At 43.4% G+C, this 21645-nt stretch overlaps 1 protein-coding gene across 1 annotated transcript in view; it reads right to left on the bottom strand.

Moving 5' to 3' along the window:
- Nucleotides 1-20949, bottom strand: part of LOC126530351 (cubilin-like) — a 206637-nt gene extending 185688 nt beyond the window's left edge. The window contains exons 1-7 of the mRNA XM_072288317.1: nt 20878-20949; nt 19592-19698; nt 18103-18226; nt 15238-15406; nt 10413-10544; nt 7903-7989; nt 939-1129 (exon numbers count right to left, since the gene is read on the bottom strand). Of these exons, the coding sequence (XP_072144418.1) occupies nt 939-1129; nt 7903-7989; nt 10413-10544; nt 15238-15406; nt 18103-18226; nt 19592-19698; nt 20878-20949 (882 nt within the window). The remainder of the gene's footprint in view (nt 1-938; nt 1130-7902; nt 7990-10412; nt 10545-15237; nt 15407-18102; nt 18227-19591; nt 19699-20877) is intronic.
- Nucleotides 20950-21645: the final 696 nt, after the last annotated feature.

Raw genomic sequence — 21645 nt, 5'->3', positions numbered from 1 at the left:
CAGTGTGGGATAGAGCCGCTAGCGAATCGTCCACAAAACGTTCGATTGAAATTGATCCGACGTTCTTTTCCAACGGAAAGGTTCTCACAACAATAATTCCAACACGCACATACGCACTGCAGACTCACCGACAAAGAAAAGCGACCCCGAGATGGAAAAGATGAAACTTGCACTTGGTCTGACTGGTACGTAAGGAGAAAAGTCGCGCACTCTGAAGCATGTGCGAATAATCAGGGCACAGCTAAAACAGCGTAGCATGGTGTATCAGTAAATCAGGTGATTTGCTAAGTCGTAACGTGCGGCGTTTCTTGCAAAACAATCCAGAAGTCAACATTTACGCGCCCTCACGAAGGTTGGTGACCGAATTGACCCAGTTTCTATGACGTGGCAAGAAAAAAGTCAAAAGATAGCGATAAAAAAGATGATGATACCCTAACGCAGTGACTCCATACCACCTCAATATAGAATATTGTTGTTAGCTATAGGCGTTATTCCACAGTTTTCGTTTATGTCACAGTGATTGGCATTTATCTTAGTAGAAACTGAAGGTGTTAGAGGGGCCATACTCTAGCACAGAAGGTATCAGCAGCGTTGTCTAAAATTACGGGAACAATCTGATCAGTAATCCATTCAATACGTTTGAACAATGTTTCTATGTCCAGCAGGAAATGTACACGATATGTTGTCTGACACCAATGTCTATCGATGAAAGATAATTTGTACAAGGCTTGAAGTCCAGATTTGGGCTACCAATAATGCTAAAATGCAATTAAAAACTTTTCCCCTAAACGTGAATGATTGCGAGCACACAAAGTCCACTAAGAAGGCCAGAAACTCTTTTTGTCGTATAAGCAGGGCGATCGCGTTGGCGACAAGTTGGATGACTACGTCCACAGCTCGCTGCCAGAGCCGCGGCAGCCGCAGAGTGGCCGTCTGACCTGGCAGAAGCCGTGCCTGCAAGGTTGAGCGGCACACGGGTCCAAGACCGGGGGCAACACAGGGATGGGCTGCGACGGGCCCACACCGCCACCGGCACCGGGCTCGCCCTGGCGCAGGCAGCCGCTCGGCCCGACTCCGTTCCCAATGTACCCCGGAGGACAGCGACACTCGTGGAAGGTGCCGGAGCGAACTGCAAACAGCGGGTGAATATGAACGAAAGAAAAAAAAACACAACTACAACCGGTAGACACCGTTGATAATGATAGTGAATGGTAGCGTTAGCTTGAAATCAGCTAGAATCACGTTGAGTGGTTGCGGCATCTAGAACGATGGAAGGACAAGCTCGCGATACCTCTGGTAAGAGAGTGCTGCGATACTCAATGACTTACGTGCTAACGCAAGAGCAACTGAGCTGGCACCGCAGATCCTCATCGGTCACGTGCTTCACCGCATTCTCCACGATACCGCGTCATAAGCCGTTCACAAGTGCGTTATCCCCTCAAACTTCTTCGCAACGGCCTCACTGTGGATTCCCCTCGACCTCACCACAGTCATATCAGCACATGATGTGATCGGGAATTAGAATCATGCTTTGACTGGTTCAAGCGTTTTCGGCTCCTCAGGGAAGCTAAAGCGGATGGCACACGCGGTAATTTCGATCGCAATTGAGTCCGATCGGGGTTTAATTTATCGATTGCAATTACCTCACTGCGCTAGCGTCAGAACGGTTGCGGACGAGTTTGAAAACTCTCATTTTATTAGTAATGTGGAAAGTTGATCGAGTTGGGGATTAACCATCGTGCATTAGTGGTCAAACAGCGCACTGACAAGGACAACGTGAAGACATGTGTTTTCTTGTGTGTCTTCGCGTTCTCCTTGTCAGTGCGCTGTTTCACCAGCAAGGTATGAATATATTTATTGTGCTCAATTGTAGTGGAAAGCTAATTAATTCCTAAATGGAGAGCATGTCACGTGGTGTCTATCTGACCTGGGAAGGGTGAGATAGAGCACGCCTGCAGGATAGATACAGGCTGAGAAGAGAGCTTTGCGCATGTGCCCACACATTTGTAAAATGTGTGATATGTTCGCAACACGAGGGGCCGATTGGTTTCTTGCACAAAAGCCAAAGAGATGGTTCGCGAGTAAAAAAGGTTCAGTTTTGAGATTTCCTGAAAGTGTCCCTACATCTTCATTCATAGCACACGGTAATTCTCGCATTCGTGAGGCACAAAATGCGAGACTACATGAATTAAACATGTGTAAATAAACTGAACACGCAAGACGCAGCGTGGTTACCGGTGAATCATACGGACTTTATGCGCAATACATCTACAAGAACGTGAGGCATTAGCTAACGCTTATGAGAAAATAATTAGATTCGATCTCCAGCCTTCTGTAGACTATGTTTATCAGAATAGAGAGTACAATGTTATGTTTATAAAACATTCATCTGATGTGAATGTTTATCTCATATCGGTGTGTGTAACCGTTTAACAAGATACAATATTTTTTAAAATATATATTGTTACGTGCGAAGGAGACCGTTTATCACCCTTACGGACGAAGGAGGCCGTTTACTTTAGGTCGCAAAGGTGAGTGCAAGAGCGGCCAGCTGGTTGATGAACTCAGCGTCGTCCTATCCTTCTTTTCTCACTCGGGACCGCAAGCACGTTCACCGGTCTTCATTTTCCTCACGCGTAACAATATATAACATGTTGCAGACCATACATCTGCCCTTGCAGGAAGGGAACTCAAGCATACAAGGCAAATTAGAAACACTGCAAACACGCACAAAAAACGCAAATATAGAAATATAGATGCTACACAATAAATACAAATAAATATGCATAACAGAGAGTATATGAGTAATGAACTTCACTAGGACCGTTTCAATACACCGCAGTTCGGGATTTTCACTCATATACTGTTCTGGGGAACAAAGAAAGTTCGTACGTATTTGCCCTGGCGGAATGATGGGTTAATGTATATGTGTGATCATGACGTGTACGCCTTGTTGGTAAATGGGCCACGTATACCGAGAGATCTACCGAGGAGTAAGATACTGGAGCCAAGTTACAGATAAGGTAAGACCGTTAGTTATACATTAAAGCTTTGATTTTCCTGAAGGTTCCCGATATCTAGTAACATTGGACATCTTATTTTGGAAGAAGCAATTGTTGAGTTCATTCTTGACGATAATGTAGCTTATATAATACCGTGCACTTACATGTTTGCGACACGAAACCGACATCATGATTAACATTTTGGGACGCCGTGTTCTGCAGACTGCAAAATACAACTCTTCGCTCTCGCGAACTATTGCTCTTCGAAACGGCGTAAGTGAGCGTTAGTAAAGATATTCGGGATGAAAACTGGCAGCTTCACTTCATTATATCGGGCGATTTTCTTAGCCGATGCGGAATTTGGAATAATTTTCAGTGGCAAATCGCACAATTATATGTCTTAAGCTGAATTGTTCGAATAAATGGACAATTATTTGCGCACTATGTCTAAATGCATAATTTACTCATTACGAAAATTTCTCTAAATAAGTTTTAAATTAATTCATGGCGCATATTGTTTTTTAAAATTTAGCCATAGTGTTTGACGTGAATTCTGAAGGTGACACCAGTTTTGTAATGTAAGCCGTCAAGCTTGCTGGAAAATTGCACTGTTGTTGCACTTACTTTTTTAACGAAACACCGTACTTTCTTAAAGAAACGCCGTTTTATGCACTGATGCGCAAAAATAACTGGAACACCAATGTGTTTTGCCACACACTTGGGGAATGAATATCACGAAGGTAGTGTCTAAGTGAGAATTCTTTCCAAGTGGATACGCCTTGCCAACTCACCGGCTAAAATTCATATATTGCAACATGTGCTGCCAAGTAATCAGTGATAACTAGTTGACGGATGTTGGTTGATTATTCAATTATGCATTTTGACTTCACTGCTACAACCACCATCCAGCACACCGAATAATCTGGTTCCTGTATTAGAATTGTACTGTCTGCGACGGGTGATATTTTAAAATTCTGTAAATAGTCAAAAAAAAAAAAAAACACACACACACACACACCCGATATTGCTATTGCGTTTGTACTGTTGCTTTTCGCTTGTGTATTGTTATTAAAAGGACCGCAGAACTTCGACATATATTATGCAGCCCTAAATGCACAATAAAGTATACTTCAGCCCACTATATTGGGTTCGAGACTTCTTTTTTTTTTTTGTCTTCTTTCTTGGGTTTTTTCTTTTTTCGGTCAAGTGAACAAGTTTTTAGGTATTATACATTCTTAATTAGATTGATTTGAATGTACAGTGTATGTATATTGCCGTATGTGAATTGTTATAATCTTCCTGTAAAAAAAAAAAATTGTACTTCGCAACTTACCATGTTGAAACTGTGCCTGCGTGAATTCAGGGTGTCTAGGGCCTAGTCAGGTGACCACGTGTGTCACCTTTAGCCCTCTTCACCCGGACAACTGTATATTGTCTAAATTTCAATAAAATCAAAGTCAAAGTCGAACGAACCGGCGGTTGCCATTCATGCTTGAGATATTGAGATATGAGATATCATGAGATATTGGCTGTGTCCATTCGTGGCTCAAAATTAGGGCATCCTCAACTTGCGCTTTTAAGGCGCTCCGGTAGAACAACCAAGGCCGTCTAAGACACGAACTAAGCTTTACTTATAAAATAAGGAGGCTGAAAAACAATTATACAGTCTGAATAAATAATTTTAATACCATATCCTCTATTCCCATAAAAGTTCTTAGCCAGAAATTTCATAAAAGCAAATGGCGCAACTCATGCCGTTGGACCCACCATTGGCTAAAACTACCGGCTGAAAAACGGCAATGACGAAAGAAGAGCTTCGTGAAAAGGGCCCCGTATATTGTTGCAGTGCGCCATGACTGCCGCATTGCACGCCGCTTCAGAGGTCACTCATAGGTCGGATCAAAGGCGCCGATTATTGTGTTGGGTGCAATGACCTTCGCTACGGTGTTACTAAAATACTGAGTATTTTCCCATTTTCTTTCGTCTAAACCGATGTTGGCTATGTAGTTGAACGAATAAAGCAATTGTCGAAGCGACGTTGTCATAAGAAAATATTTTGAAACAATATACAGATATCCTTTATTTTATTTTAGGAAGCTTGCGGGGGGAATGTTGCGACATATGCAGATCTTTTTTTTTTTCTTGCAGTGGAGTTTTATATATTTTTTTTTTCAGTTTACGTACTTTGACATAAGCGTCATCCAGTAACCAACAATATTGTCGAAAAGTCCCGTGTCACTATAACCGATTAGGGATGGGCGAATACTTCTAGTTTCGAATACGAATTTAGAATTACACTCTAAGTATTCCTATTCACATTCGCAAATGAACTGTTTGGTATAGTTAAGTGTCAAAAGGAACAAAACATTTCGCAACCACCAACTCTTAAAGCCGAGTTACTACACCCTTCTGCGGAACAAGGTATCGCATATCGCAAATGGCCAGAAGCGGAACAACGGCAAACGTTGTCGAAGCAACGCAGAAACAAAATGAGCAACGCAAGCCTTGCTTACAATACCGTGGCGTGAGTCGACAATCTACCTATGATTTTTGCGTGTAGTCTGTAATTTAGTGTGTCTTGCAGTCTAGTCATGTAGCAGTTTTATTTTTACACTGAAACCAGTGCTGTTTTCCTTTCAACGGGTTCTTTGCATGTGTCTACGACGCACAAGCCTTTTAGAAGCTTTTTTATTTATTTTCCCACCAACTTTTGACATTTTTTAAACAACCATTTATTCCGCGTTTTGGAACGCTAGTCATGCCCCAGCCACTCATTCTTTTCTTTTTTTTTCGGAACTCTAAAGTTTGACCTTGGCTCCGTCGAAATGACGCTCTAGAGATGTTGGAAGACTAATCGTAAAGTATATTTAATGAAAATTAGTGGTATGTTGTTTAAATGTGCTTACAGTGTTCCATGATAGGTGTATTTCTTTCATTAGTCAGTACAAGCGTGGTACCTAATTATACCTAAAAATATTCTTGCTGCAAACATATGCTTTGTGCGTTACACTATTAAATATTCGATTCATGTTCGATAAAGTTCATGTTCACCTCCGTTAACTAAATAGGTATAAAAATGTGAAACGTGACAGGAGTTAAAAAGACGAGCGGTTCCATTACAATATAAAGTTAATGACTAGTCACTTTTCAAACAAGTGCAAGTTTCACATTGTACTTAGAATAATTATTTGTGTATCCACAATCATGGAAACAGCCATTTGTTTAGATGGTGGTTCAGGCGCAATATAAGACGAGGAATACGAGACACATAACTAGCGCACTTGTTCCTGTCTTTTCTTACGTGTTCATCTTATTTTGCACATCAAGGGCACTATAACGTAAAACTATTCCAAACTTTTCTACTCCAATTCTGCTGTCAGCCCTCCACGATTGGTCAAAAACTTTTTCCGACCCCCCCCCCCCCCCCGCTTCTCCTGTCTGTCACGCGACGTTACGAAAACCGCGATACCTGCCCATCTGATATGATATGTACACATTGATTATGCGTGATTTGACAGAAAAAATAAAAACAGTTATTTCTGATTCGACACCTCTTCGCCATTAGCCCCCGGCTATTGGTAAAAAGTTTTCGGGCTGCACCCACTTCACCTGCCTGTCACGCGACGTCACAAAACCGCGAAAACTCACCGCGTCAAAGTGACCTGTACGCATTAAAGGTGCTTTAATATGCCGAACAAAACTGAATTTTCTTCTGAACAGCCGCAGGCTGCCCGTTCCGAAACGAATAAAAGATGGCTACCGCCGATCGCTCAGGCGCTGGCTACTCGCACCTGCCGGAGAGCATGGGTGTATGTGCGTATAATAAAACTTCTTGCGTGGCCCTGTAACGTTTTCAAGCAATTTCGGCACGTTTACCACCTCATTCTGCCAACTCTTCTTTGCTGAGGGTCCGTTTTAGCGTCATTCTTAGGCTTCCGTTGCATGCCGCCGCGATTTTTGACCAGCCACCGCAAGCTAAGTAAGGGAAAGCCGACCAATTGCAGACGCCGGCACCACCTTCGTCATCCGGTTATCAATTTTCAGTGCACAGGCTCGGCCCCATCAAATCCCTCTCCCCTTGAGCGTTCTCCTCGCCTCTTGTCAGCCAATTAGATACGACAAGCCGCTCAGTGTAGGCAATGTTATTCGTTTTTCAAGCAAGCATAAGTGACCTCTTATGAACGAGGAGAGCGTTTGATTGGTGTGTTCAGACAACCCCGCGGCTGACCGCCCGGTACTTGCGTAGGTGGTGACGCAAATTTGACGTCAGGAGATTGGAATAGAAACATATTGGAATAGTTTTACGTTATAGGGCCCCAACCTACATGGATTTATGTATAACTAGCCGCTCAGGAGCACGTTACTATAAAGGATGTGTTCTAATTTTGGTCAGCAATGTAGAAGGTACTTTACATTGACAGGTAAGAAGACGACTGCAAGCTCTAGTAGCGGAAGGCGTTTTGCGGACACGAGGTCACCTGTCGCCGCCCAGAAAAAGCTCAAATATGTGATTATTATTGCTGTTTTTTTGTACTAGAACACTTTGCCTTTGAAAAGTCATGAAAAAGAAAACATTGCTTACACTGTGCACGTAAAGAAACGTGACTGCGTTTCCCCATGAAGAGATAACGGTCCCGTAAAGTTTACGAGCCTTCTGCTCAGCCGCCATTATGTTTGGACAGCAAAGCAGCCTGCACAATTTTTCACTTCGTTTCTGTCTTCGTGAAGCTTTTCTATTGCCGACTTCGTAGGAATCGGAACTAGTCTTAGTAGGCCCAATGTCCGCTTTGATTTAGGCGCCTACAGCAAGTATCGGGACACAGACCAACAAGCCACTTGTACGATGTCCCCTTTAGCTTTGAGAGAACAATGTGGGATGTGTTTACCGCGGTGAACTTACCGATGCACGTGGCAATGGGACTGCAGCCTCCGTTGTTGACGTTGCAAGCACCCACGTAATTGCAACTCACACCATCACCAACGTATCCTGCGTGCAAGATACCAATGTCAAGAGTATAAGTGCAAAATGAGTAAAAACATGACGTAAGGCTCGAGCTTAACTAATGGAATTCAATGCTCATCAATGCGCACTTCCATGCGTATGGACAATAAGTAAGTGCATCGTGATTGAGTAATTTTGTATGTTTGTAAAGTTCCTTGTTTTATTTGTTTAAGTTTCATCAAAGGGAACCTGAAACAGTTTTTGAACTAAGTAAAAACAAAAGAAAAAAAACGTTGCCGATCCATTAATGAGGCTTCTGTTAACATGTGAGCATAACATGTTAACATTATTGGACTGCATGCAGTAGGGAATTTACAGTCTCGTCTCAAAGCAATGAACAGTCGCTTGCTCTCGCATCCGCAATGTGGTAATCGAACGCAGTTGGCCGACTAGCGCTGTTGGGCGATTTCGTCATCGCAAGGTCATTTTCGGTAATACATAATCGATAATTACAAGCTACGTAAATGAAAAACACATGTGGCTGCTATCTATAAAATACATAAAAATCATGTTATGTTTGCACTACCCGTAGCTGCGAGTCTGCTGCACATGCCTTCCGAGATGGCAGGGACGTGCTACGTAGCGCAGTCTACTGCGGCCACCACAAGATGACACGACGAGCCCTTTTGCCGATGCCAGACTCAACTTTTGGCCAGTGCTTGGCTTGGCTTCACCGCTATACAGCTTCCTATCAGTTGGCGGTGATGAAAAGCGTGAGCAAGCCGGGTTGTGGTGCGATAACTGTAGTTATAGCTGAAGGATTCGATAACTCCTTGCAGCATGAGATTTGTGGGATGACGTACTCTAGTAGTGAGGCCATATTCAATAATTAGTTAGAAAAGGTTTTTCAGCCCCCCCCCCCCCCCCCCATCACTTCGCCACTGTGATTTACCCGTAGATGCAGTTTGTTTTGTACCGGTAACCAGCCTGTTTGGATATTGGTTCTCTTATTAAGTACGTAAATTTCGGCGGGAAAATAATGATGCTAATTGTCTGATTGATCGAGCTGTTGAACAATTGATTGATTTACTGGATGACTGATGTGCAGAAGTACTGCGCAAGAGTGACGTGCTTTCGATAGGGAATGGAAAGTAAGCTGTGTGATACTCTCGCCAGAATCGTCGACATCGCAAATCACAATACATTTGTTTTCCTTACAAAAACCACGCTGAGTTTTTGTTATGCGTAATTTTACTCCCTCTTAAATTATTGCTCATTAGTCTGGGCAACACATGCAGCATCTAACAATTGAAAACGCGTTATGCTGCAAAGGAAAATGCTTCGTGTTGTTGCAAACTTGGTATTTAGTACCAATACCCTTGCCATACGTTTACAATACACAATCGTGCCTACAATACACAATAAGTTTGAGTATACGTTTGCATGACTTGATAAAAAACACATAAACACGGAAGGAGTCATATCTGTTTAAACTATCGAAAATTTGGTTGCACAAAACACTGTCAATTGCAAAAAATGAACGTACATGCATTGCCTCATTGCAGAACAAACTATGGTTCCCAGGCACTCAAATACAGCTTACCTAAATTTATGAATACGGTAACGCATCAAGCAATAGCATCCATGTTTTTTTAATGCTCTGTGAGAAATATTAGTTGAGTAGAAGATGATTACTGCGTTACTCTTTTCTGTTGCACTGATGTTCTTCTTGTTGGACAACATTTACATGTATGAACGGTGATATTCCTTCACTCGTGTAAAAACATGTTTATAACCAACTATCTGGTTGTACCATAGCCTTTCGCAGCATATCTCGCCCACTGATTGTACTAGTAGTCGTTCATTGATTTTCCTTCTGTTGTTTCTGCACAGATATCTAAGCAGTGTCGTACTATTATGCCGCTATTGTAAGCGACATTGGTGTCAGTTAGGCTTATCTGACTCATTTATATTTATAAATGAGACAAGAAAAGGAACTTACAGGCTCGACTTTGTTAATCATGATCACATAAAGCCAACAGACAATGAAGCCAAGGAAATCATCGAGGAAATTAACTGTGGTTTACATTAGAATCGTTGACTAACACTCTTGAGTAACAATCCCGTGTCTTCGCACGCGTAATGCGAAGACACGGGATTGTTACCCACCTGCGACAAGTTTTTTTTTCGTCCCCATTGGTTTACATTAATTTATCATCTATTTAATTCAATTAGTAAGTACAAGTAATTTCCTCGCATCTTGTCCTCGGTATCTTTGTTTGTTGGCTTCTTATGATTAATAAAATCGGGCTCTTCGGTTGAGCCCCTTTATTCTCGTTCATGAAAGGAGGTGAGTTATTCACGGCAAGAATGAAAGGGCGCTAAGACAAGAAGAAAAAAAAAGTTGGGACGTTGCAAGGAAGTCAGTAGTATACAGACAGTTTATCCACGTCGCGACCGGCACTAACCTGGTGGACAAGGGCCACAGAAGCGAGAGCCAACAGTGTTGAAGCAGTCTACGCGAGGATTTTGGGAGCAACCGCCATTGTTGAAGAGGCACTCGTCGATGTCAGAGCAGGTGTAGCCATCTCCCGAGTAACCTGGAAGATAGATGTAAAAGGGTAGCACAGGCGAAAGGCCTGTTTCAAAAAGAGCAAGGCAGGCATCAAATATCCGACGCGACGCTAGCCTAGGGGACGTCTGAAAAGACGCTATACAGGAATGTCCAGCTAAGCCGGATTGGTAAATCAGCCGTCTTGAATACTGTGCCATCACTATATTTATTTATTTATTTATTTAGTTAGTTGAACATGGTGCTAGCCTCATATTTGAGGCTGTTGTAGGACAGGGTCAGAATACATATTCAATAGAACACAGTTCAAGTAGTCGCGGGCATAAATGAGTTGAACAAGGCAACACAAATGCACCCTATATTTATTTTACAAACGCTATAAGAGAATGACGAAAACAGTAGTTAACGGCATGTTGGATGGTTTAGCACACGAAAGAAGCACAAAGACAAAGTGCAGATACACTGGATATTCATTGCGCAAGAAATAAGACTCGGCAGAAATACTGGGGGAATCATGAGCAAAAAAAGAAAGAAAAAATTCAGTGTGCAGGAAAAACAAGAAACTGAGAAGTGAATCAGAACGACTTTGTACAACAGAGCGCGCCTGCGTCCAGGTCGTAACTATAAAACATTGTTTGATATCTTGACGATGAAAGCTTCGAGTGATGTGCAGTTGACAAACTTCATCAGGCAAACTGTTCCATTCGCGGGTTGCATGTCCAAATAGGAAGTACCTAAGTATGTTGTTGTAAAATCTGTATTCTGTTAAGTGCTTAATGTGTTTTGTTGTGGAACTACGTGTACCTATCTGCAGTAAGTAGTTACTCGCAGTGACTTTCATGCAGCCATCAAGATGAGGGAAAATGAACTGAATACGAAGTAGTATGGTCGATTTTGTATATTGGGAAGTTCGGCCTATCTTAATAGTTCTGCAGGGGAGTCAAGACGACGATACTCATTACAAGTAAATATAATCCTTCGTACGCTCTCCAATTTTGCTATGTACATTTTACGGAAGGGAACCAACATACTATTCCATAAACCAGTATGGAGCGAACGAGTGACAGGTATGCTGCGCGTTTTGTATCTACTGACGCGGATCTAAGCGAGCGTGTTAACGAGTAAAAAACTGTCAGTGCTTTAGCAGCAATATATGCTGCCTCTTTGTCCCATTTAGGGTCTGATGAAATTAAGACGCCTAAATATTTATACTCATCCACGTTCTTTAACAGCTATCCTTGTAGATAATATGGGAAGTTCACGGCCACTCTTTTATTTGTCACTGTCATACAAACAGTTCTTTCTGTATTAATCGCCATCTTTCACGTTTGACACCATTGCATTAATTTTTAAGTGCACTGTTTAAGATTATATTGTCTTCACGGCAGGTTATTTCCTTGTAGATAAAGCAGTCATCTGCAAAGATTCTTACTGTGGCGTTAGTATTGATGTGTAAATGATTCGTGAAAAGAAGAAAGCGGATAGGAGCTAAATCGGCGCCTTATGGGACGCCAGACAGCACATCGGCGAAATCCGCAGGGGTCTTTGTAACATACATATTGACGTCGACCTGCAAGATAACTTCTTGTCTACTTTGTGATGTTGTCATCACCGAGGTAGTACATAAGTTTCTGAAGTAGCTTAGGAGGGGAAACTCGATCGAGCGCTTTGGGGCTATGTCCAGGAATATCATGTCGGTTTGACTACATCTGTCCATTGTAAGCACAAGTCGTGGATTGTCTCAATCGGTTCAGTATGAATAGTCGCATATAAACCTTTTCTAAGGCCATGCTGATTAGGGACAATTAAATTATTTTTTCTACACATGATATTATGTGTTTCAGGATTCGATGTTCGAGGATGTTGCCGGCCGTACAAGTAAGCAAGATTGGTCGATAATTTGATGAGCTGTAAGGCTGCCGGATTTATGTATAGGGATTACCTTAGCACTTTTCCTATCTTCCATTTATCATGAGTATCGTGTCAGTGAGCGAGAAAATGTTCAAATGTAACATAATATGGGTTTGAATTTTCCTCGCTAGCTCCTTGTAACATTGCGTGGTTTGTACATAGTCTGCTCGAGAACAATTTTTACGTTATGCGTAAATTAACACTACATTGTACTTTGGCATTTAAATATTCAACCTAGGGCGTTTTGGCAGCTTTCGAAGAAAAAGAAACGACTCAAACGTGCAAGTATACTTGGCCATCGGTCCCGTTATGAGAACGTATAGGTGCTTGGGTTGTAGCGCGAAATTCATTTTTCTCTTTGATATTTTGCGCTAATAAACAACCTTCTTTTTTCCTCAAAAGCTCAAAGAATGTAACTGGAAATGGGTGACAGATTCAGTTAGGCGGTGCTGCCTTCCTGCTGCATCTGTATAACGTGATGTGCAAAAATAGCATTAAGATTGACATGAAAAAAAAAGCTTTCTTAAAGCTAACTAACGCGTAGCATTCCTTTGTAAAAACAATATCTCATAACTATGCCAAACAGCCTTTGTAATAAACGCCCGTCGTATCTGTCAATATTCAAGAGCCCAATTAACGAAGTTTTCTTTCGCAGCTGCTGCTTTTCATTGGCCCTCTGCCACTGCGAACATCTCGTAAGAACAGCGTACAAATCTTTTGTGAATACGTGCAGAGCATCTCCTGCTTTAGTTACCTCTACAAAATTCCCTGCATAAATTTCTCGTCCCTTATGTATTTCTTATAGTGTTGGGCTGTTTCAAGTGTTATCATCATCATCATCATCATCATCATCATCATCATCATCATCATCATAATCATTTAGGTCCACTGCATGACGAAGGCCTCTCCCTGTGATCTCCAATTACCCATGTTCTGTACCAACCGATTCCACCTAGCGCCTGCGAATTTCCTAATTTCATCCCAAGTGTTACTATGACAAAAATTCTTTATATGGTTCTCATATCACACGTTGAATTCCTTTAAATAATAACAAGAGGTGCTATGTCAGTCTGAAATTCCGGGATATATCCTCGTACATTTTGGCACAGAGACCCGTAACTTGTACACAAGGCCCAATGAGGTCCCTACCAGTGTTGCGGAGTGACAACTCCAGAGATGGAGTAATTTCGCAATCGTACCTCAATTTTAAACACCTGGAACATAGTGGGAATAGAATGATGAGAGCGATCAGACAGGCGGAATGAGAATGGAATGTAAGCCAGCGATTTCGGAGTGAAATTTTAATGGAATGGGCACACAAAACTACAAGTCCATTGCATTTGCAATTTAGACTGAACTAGACTTGGCGAGTACATTGTATTTCTCCTACCGTTCTTTTTTAGGATCCACCTATGGTGAGTACTTCTGCCGCTGTGATTAAAAACAACACGGTAATCTACGTGCACATTCTCTGACTGCCCGGAAAGCTCTCTGCGTTGCAAGGTTGAATTAAGTTTAAGGCGATCAACTTCGAGTTATTGTGAATTATTCGGTTAGCAAAAGCACGTGTGACGTACGTCACAATGATGGAGGCGAAGAATGACGTCACGAACGGCTGTACCCTGCGCGAGTCCACGGTAATTCGGAAAGCGCCCCAAGCATTTCAGCCCACTGTCGAACACGCCCAGAAAGCACAATAAGGAGGTCAGAAAATTAATACAAAAAGGTGGTAACAGTTATTATGCCAGTGGGTAGGATAAAAAAAAAAACTTTCAAAACATATATTTTCCGTAATCTTAACGAAAACCTGCTTAAACACGATAAACGTAATTTGAATAGTGTAGGTATCAATCAGTATAAACCATTTTTGTGTCAAGCTTTTGAAGACGCTTACGAGTGACTGAGCCTTTGCTCTGTTTCCTTACGGAGAAGTACTCCAGAAAAGGGTACCGAATGAAAGGCTGTCACTACAAGTTGACATGTTTACAGCTTAATATATTTTATGTTCAGGTAAACTATTCGCGAATTCTAACCAACCCAGCTGACATGTTTCTGGACGCTATTTTACAGGCCAGATAATAAAGTTTAGGTAATAACATACCATTTTTTTTCGTTCAGTCCTATCACACGTATAATTGTCAATCGTGCATGTGTTTATGAAATAAGATGTTCTCTTAAGTGTGTGTACCAGGCGTGTGCTCTACCATACAAGGGTTTGCCTAGTGTATCTTTTGAGGGCTCACGATGGTTTTCAAGCACATAAGCAAAGAACCTTTACCGAAACCGATATCTGCTCTTTACAATGTACATATCAGAGAGAGCTAGCAGGGCCTACAAAGCGCTGCAAAAATATCAGGTCCGAAAGCACGTTTCTTGTGTAGTAAATTTCTAAACGTAACAGTGCTCGTAACGTTTTTAAGACTTCAAAAATATGTGTTCAGTTGGCAGAGACAGAAAAACACAAGTAGTCAACAATTATAGTGAAAGCGATCATTTACTGGAATTGGACGAATGGAATGGATCAGCTCATATATTTCAGGAGGGGGAATGGTCCGACTTTCCCCATGACGAGGAGTTAAAAGGAGGGCAATTACGGAGGGTCCTGACTGCTCGCAATGGAGTGAGAATAGGCGCCGAACTCCGCAACTAGTTTATTTCCCAAAGCGAAGTTGCGCATTTTTTGCCCACTCTGATAGCGCGAGTTTCACATTCTTCTCGGCCAGCAGATTCCGTACGGCGGCAAGCCTAAGCATATTTCAAGTGCGGTTGTCGTCACATTTTGGAAGGTTATCAAATCACGTTGAGCTTACCACTCGGGCAGGGTCCGCATCCAAATCCACCCGGATAGTTGATGCAGGCCACGGGCGGGTTTCTCGAGCAGAAGTGGTGGCCCGTGCTACACTCGTCCACGTCCACGGAGCACGACGGCTGGCCGAAGCCTTTGGTCCAGCCTTGTTCGCACAGGCACATGTACGGCGGCTGCGGACAGACGACGCGCCGAAAACAAGCTTGACGCCCCTTGCTCGTTGCCTTGCGTCACGCGGCGAGACATGTTGAAGTGCCATATCTACTTGTGCAGGATTTTATGCGGTAGTGCGATATCCAAACAGGGATAAACTATGCGAGTTGGAACGTGTTCTCACTAAAATTTCGGCTCGAACAATAAACAAGGGCGGAACGATGATTACACGACAAGAGCACGAGTTGCTAGTGAGCGTTCGCATTGTGTGGCTTCGCTTTTGTAGTGTTTTTTTTCTTTCTTTTTGCCGAAATTGCAAGTTGACTACAACTAATTTTTTCGAGCTACGCAAGGCTAATTGCAACGCACATACACTGCTACGGGAAGAAGTTGTTTGCCTGAGAGTTTGTATATGCGAATGTTTTCGACGTTAATAAGGGGTTTCGGCTTCTCCGGGCAAGTGCTGCAGTTTACGAAATGCTGGAACAGCGCATACAAGGACGGCAGCAGTACACAGCAGCAGAGCTGGTAGCGACGTCTTCTGTCGTTTTGCTGAACTAGAGTGCGCCATTAACCTATTTGTTTTTTTCCGCTTGCGTAGCTACTGCCACTGAAAGAATAGGAAAGAGCAGCTGTAGGCTATAGGGATCATGTTGCTGCGGACGCTTCCAGGCCAGAAACCAAGTATTAACACCTCCGCCATTGGCAGCTATTTGTCATGACACTTGTTTTAGAAGAAGCAGGCGTAGAAAAAGCACTTACGCAGTAGATATCGCAATTCTGTTACAACAGCTTAATTTTTCGGACGCTACTCGCAAACCTAACGTATACAGAGAACCTACAATCTACAGAGAAGACTGGCAAGAGATTGCTGGAACCTGGGTGGCACGGAGAAAATAAAGCGAAATTTGTATTTTCAACTAAAGTCACTTGGTGTAAAACGCAGTATTTAGTGAATAATATACACAGAAAGGTTGAAGGAATTAGCTTCCTGCCACTAGCCAGTTTGAAAAGAAATGATCATATTCACGTTTTCATCATCAATAGAAACTGTCGGGGCATGAATGAAGCTTAAAGAGGCCCTAAACCACCTTATTTCGAAGCCTCTAAAACGCCTTGTTACGATTGTAGCACCTCCTAGAAGAATATCACCTAAAATTTTTTTTTTTAGAAAGGCCTAGTATGGAGCGTTGACACTGCGAACGCAATGTTTACCTTGCTCATTTACTTTCAACGTCCTCTGTTGCGAAGAAACAGCAACACGCTGGTGGCGGAGGAGTGGCAGTGCCCAGCTTACGGCGTCAGGGCGAGAGCGCTGGTCGCGGCACCTCGCGGCAGTCGCGATATTTTTCGTGAAAGAGCGCGGGGAAAGAGATATTGTAAGCGCAGTGCGCACTTCTTTTATTCTGGGGTGCTTCCGACCATAAAAAATAAGCTAATCTATAGTAAGCACCCATAGACAGTCCCCATCCCTCTAAAATTCCCCTTGATAACCTGTATAGTCAGCAGACTATTGCGCGGAAAGTAAGGCCAGCTACGCAGCAGACAAAGCTACGCGCAGTCACATGGTATACGGCAGGGCTGCAGTGCACGTTCGGGAGCTCCAGTCTGGCTGTGCTAAGCAGTGCGGACTGGCTTGGTCCGGCAAAAATACTAGGTGCAACGAAATTTTGAAGCTCTATCATTAGCCAACTACAAATCACGTCTAGCCAGGAGCTGCCGGGAGTGAGCGCGCGCAATCGCGCGTCTCTTGCACGAGTAGATGCTTACCGCCATTCCTCGCGAGGGCCGAAAGGCCTAACGTACGGGTGGTCTGGGCTAAATTTCGTGCAGTTTGGGGCAAGTTGAGTGTCGAAGGCTAATAGAAGTTAGCGAGAAGCGACGGCTGCGACACCTCGACAAGCAGTCTATCCAAAGTTACATTCCTGTTTGGGCGGGCGCTGCCGAGCGTAAGCAGACGACAGTCTGCTTCTATGGTAAGTGTGTATTTCGTGTCGAGTAAGCGCAGACTTTCGCTTACTTCGTCTGGCTTTGTTCCCTAAATCAGCTATTATGGACAGCATCGGCTGAAAGAAGCACGCTGATCGAATACACGCTTCTTAATTTATGACAACTATTGGCCAGTGGCAGCCCTCTGTGGTAATCTACCCGCTGACGTCACGAGGCAGCAGCCGCCAGCTCTGGTGGGGAGAAGGCCTCTTTGAAAAGAGAGGTTGAGAAAAAGTTAGCCCCAAGCTCCACTTGTGAGCATCACGCGCCGCGCACGAATACAAAATATAGCTGAAATGTTCACAGCAGCCTATGCTGTTCAAGGAATGTCTTTCCACCAATCTGTCTAGGTGACACGTGTCACTATACCTATACAAATGAATGCTATCTATCTATCTATCTATCTATCTATCTATCTATCTATCTATCTATCTATCTATCTATCTATCTATCTATCTATCTATCTATCTATCTATCTATCTATCTATCTATCTATCTATCTATCTATCTATCTATCTATCTATCTATCTATCTATCTATCTATCTATCTATCTATCTATCTATCTATCTATCTATCTATCTATCTATCTATCTATCTATCTATCTATCTATCTATCTATCTATCTATCTATTCGGCATGCCCTAGTCGCTGAAAATCGTCGTTGCCAATAGAAATTCGCAGCCCTTTCGGCAACTGAGAAGTCAAGGTCAAGAAAAGGGGTCTCACGTCGTTCGTCCGTGGCAGGCTGACGCAGGTGCCGTGGTCGCAGAGCGCGCTCGAGCTCGTTGTCGTGCAGCTGTCCTGACTCTCCGTGCAGCGAGCCCCGTAAAATCCCCGCGCGCACTCGCAACTGCGACGAGAGGCGAACACGAGGTAAGAAACGGAAGCATGAGGAACACACTTTTGATTACGGTGCAAGGCGCTACTTAAACCACTTTTTACACGCTCAAGACGCACTTGTATTTGGCGATATTGTAACGGAAACTGTAACACGACCTTAACCTATTGATGAGCTTCTCTGTCCGTAACCACGAGCTTTTCTGTCCGCGACCACGGGAAAGTGGTTCGAGGGTTGCGAAAAAGCACGCACGCTGATTTCCTCAGTGCGTGGAATGCGAGATTGGAGCACTGAATGCTGCGACTGAAGTTACGCGCCACGCCCATGGTAACCAGCAGTCTACTACTTAATATAGAAAGATGCGGAAGTGCTTACGCTACGCTGGTGATTGCAAATCATTTTAAATTATCTAGCAAGTCAAGCAGAGCAGCGACACTTACACGGGCGGTATTCTCGGAAGATCACTTTAGGCGAGAATATCACTTTCGCGTGTCATAGTACAGAACGCGTTGAATGGTTCAAACGATTTTGTTCAACCAGTCAAACAGTTGAACCGGTTTTGCCGGTTTTGCTCGACCATGCAATAACAGCGCACTGAAAGTGATATCTCCGAAAGTGATCTTCCAAGAGTACGTCTCCAGGATGGTTCCTGCTGCTGCATTTTGAGTGGCGAATTATTTATTTTTCCGTTTTACTTTTACTTCTCTTGAATGCAAATTGGCGGACTGCTTTTCCCGGTGCCGACCGCTCAGAAAACCTTCAGTTTTGTTCATCGTGCACATAACATTTGTTGGTGGACAAGAGACTCTTGCCTCGTGGACAAAAGCCTCGCGCAAGCTTCTTGCGCCCTAATACATGCTTAATTACCTGTCTACTTAACTAATTAACTAGCTAATATAACAGGACCAAAACATTATGTAAAATGATCACTTACAATGTTTAAAGGTTTGTAGAAGCATAGAAGCACATAAACGTTTGAAATTGACGGGTTGTAAAAGTACCTAGCTCGATGACGTTGTTCGCACGTGATCAAGAACACAACTGACCAGGAAACCATGGATGCACTACGGGATTCTTCGTATGACCTGGGCAGGGTAGGCTGCCTGAGGAGCTCTAAGCTGAGCCTCAACGCCACGAGCGAGTTGAGTGCTTGGGTTCAAGAAGCTGGGCGTACGCAAGAGAAGAACGCTAGCTCGCAAGTTGGTGAGCGACATCGGTGACAATTAACGAAGGCCAGGGACGACCAGTGCATACGAGCAAACAGCTTCGCAAATTCACTGCTACACTTCATTGTGGCTTCCTCGTCCCGAACACTTTTGCAAAGGCCTGCGCAACTAGGCGTCATTTGGCGCCTCCGGAAGGTGACGTAGGTACGCTTACCGGTAGCTTCCGGGCGTGTTTATGCAGCGGGCGTTGTTCTGGCAGCCCAGATCACTTCCGGCATAGTGGGAGCACTCGTCCACGTCCTCTTCACACCGGGTTCCCTTCGAGGCAGACAATCCACCAGGTCAGGGTCCACGCAGTCACTAAACTGTCTCTTTCGTAAGTGCCGTTCATTAGTGGACATCGCCGTGGCGATGACCCCGTTACCTTGCTATAATTTAGTGGCGGGCGACCGAATGCCACTACAGCAAAGAAGTGCTCTTACGTAAGAAAAGTTTGGCCAAAATAGCCCGAAAAATATGACAGCTCTGAATAGTCGTAAACAATAATGATAATAATAGTCAATAAGGTAATCAATCACTTATTAAGTTACTTACGGGCCCAAACACTGGGGTCTGGGTGCTGGTACACAGAAACCCCCCCAAAAATAAGAATGTAAAACAAAATTAAAATAAAATTAAATTATGGGGTTTTACGTGCCAAAACCACTTTCTGATTATGAGGCACGCCGTAGTGCAGGACTCCGGAAATTTCGACCACCTGGGGATCTTTAACGTGCGCCTAAATCTAAGTACACGGGTGTTTTCACATTTCGCCTCCATCGAAATGCGGCCGCCATGGCCGGGATTCGATCCCGCGAACACGAACATGGTGACTCAGGTGTAAGCCTGCCCTCTGTATAGTGAAATGCACTACTTATCAAATGCATGATAAACAGCAGAGAAGTCATATACATTTTTGTACATTTCTGCGCATAGCGAGTCCTATTATTGCAGGTGAAAATTCAATAAAGTGTGGTTGGCTATCAGCGCTGTGTACGCCGTCTCTGCGTTCGTCCTGTCATCTGCACTGCTTTTACCCTCTTCGTCAGGAACAAACCATCCCAATTCAGCACACTCTTACAACCATGTATGTAAGTCATGATACTGCTTCGCTATTATCACTGGAACCCGATTATGCTAGCAGTGATGTTTAGTTGCTCTTTTACATAAGATATGCAACGTTGCCAGAGTCCTCTCCAACGACTACCTGTGTATACCAATACTTAATTGAAACGGGCGTAATAATGATTACATGACAGTTTGCACTGTCGTTAAAAGGCCCTGTAACTAATACGCTGACCTAATAAGTCTTCAGGTAATGTTTTTAACGAGTACAGCTGGCTTACATATGTCGAGCTTGCCTATACTAGCAATGACATAGTTCATGACTTGACACTGACATGACACAATGGCATCTCGTGATGGTGGCTTATGCAGATCGGAAGGAGAGGCACACACGTTGGCATACCTCCCATGATGGTGGACAGAGGCAGGTGTACGCGTTGAAACGACCGATGCACGTTCCCCCATGGCTGCACGGATTTGATCGGCAGGGATCTTGATTCAGCCCCTGTGGAGTGAACGGAGCTTGCTTCAAGATGTGTGCAATGAGCAGCCAAAGGCACGCAGTTTTTGAGTGTGTCATTCTGAAGACATCTCCTTGTGAGGCAGAAAACAAAAGGAGCGTTTATACAGTGCTGACACTTCAAAAAGATGAATGAAATGCGCGATAGTGCGAAGGTGAACTAGTTCATTGCGCATCAACATTTGGAAAAAGAAAGAGCCCTGTCTCAAAGAGTGTCATACTGTAGTCAGTGCTGGTTTTTCAAGTTGATGAAATGTGTCAAACATTCTACCATTCTTGCTATCTTTAAGAATGCTCGTTCATACGTAAAGCCACCAGTACGCCACTGTCGTTTACTGTGTAAAAACTAGCAAGTTCCGAACATCCTGTCAGCATGTCATAAACCCTTAAATGGTTGAATTGGGAACTCTTAAAAGCTGATATATCACCATATATTGCTGTACCTACAGCTAATCGTCTTGTTAAATCAAGGCTTTAAATACATGTCTGTAGCATGCCTCCTGCAGCAGTTACGGCGACTCATCATTGATATGAAGAATGCGTTGCAGGTATTTCATTTTTGCAAGCTTTCGAAAACCGTAACAAGGTTTTCCGAATAAGATCTTACATTTCGGAGTCTTCGTAGTGCTGCCACCAGCCGA

The sequence above is a fragment of the Dermacentor andersoni genome, chromosome 5 (assembly GCF_023375885.2).
Source record: "Dermacentor andersoni chromosome 5, qqDerAnde1_hic_scaffold, whole genome shotgun sequence".
In the NCBI taxonomy this organism is placed as follows: domain Eukaryota; kingdom Metazoa; phylum Arthropoda; class Arachnida; order Ixodida; family Ixodidae; genus Dermacentor; species Dermacentor andersoni.
The sequence above is the reverse complement of the archived record's forward strand: the minus strand, read 5'-3'. Positions and strand labels throughout refer to the sequence as shown.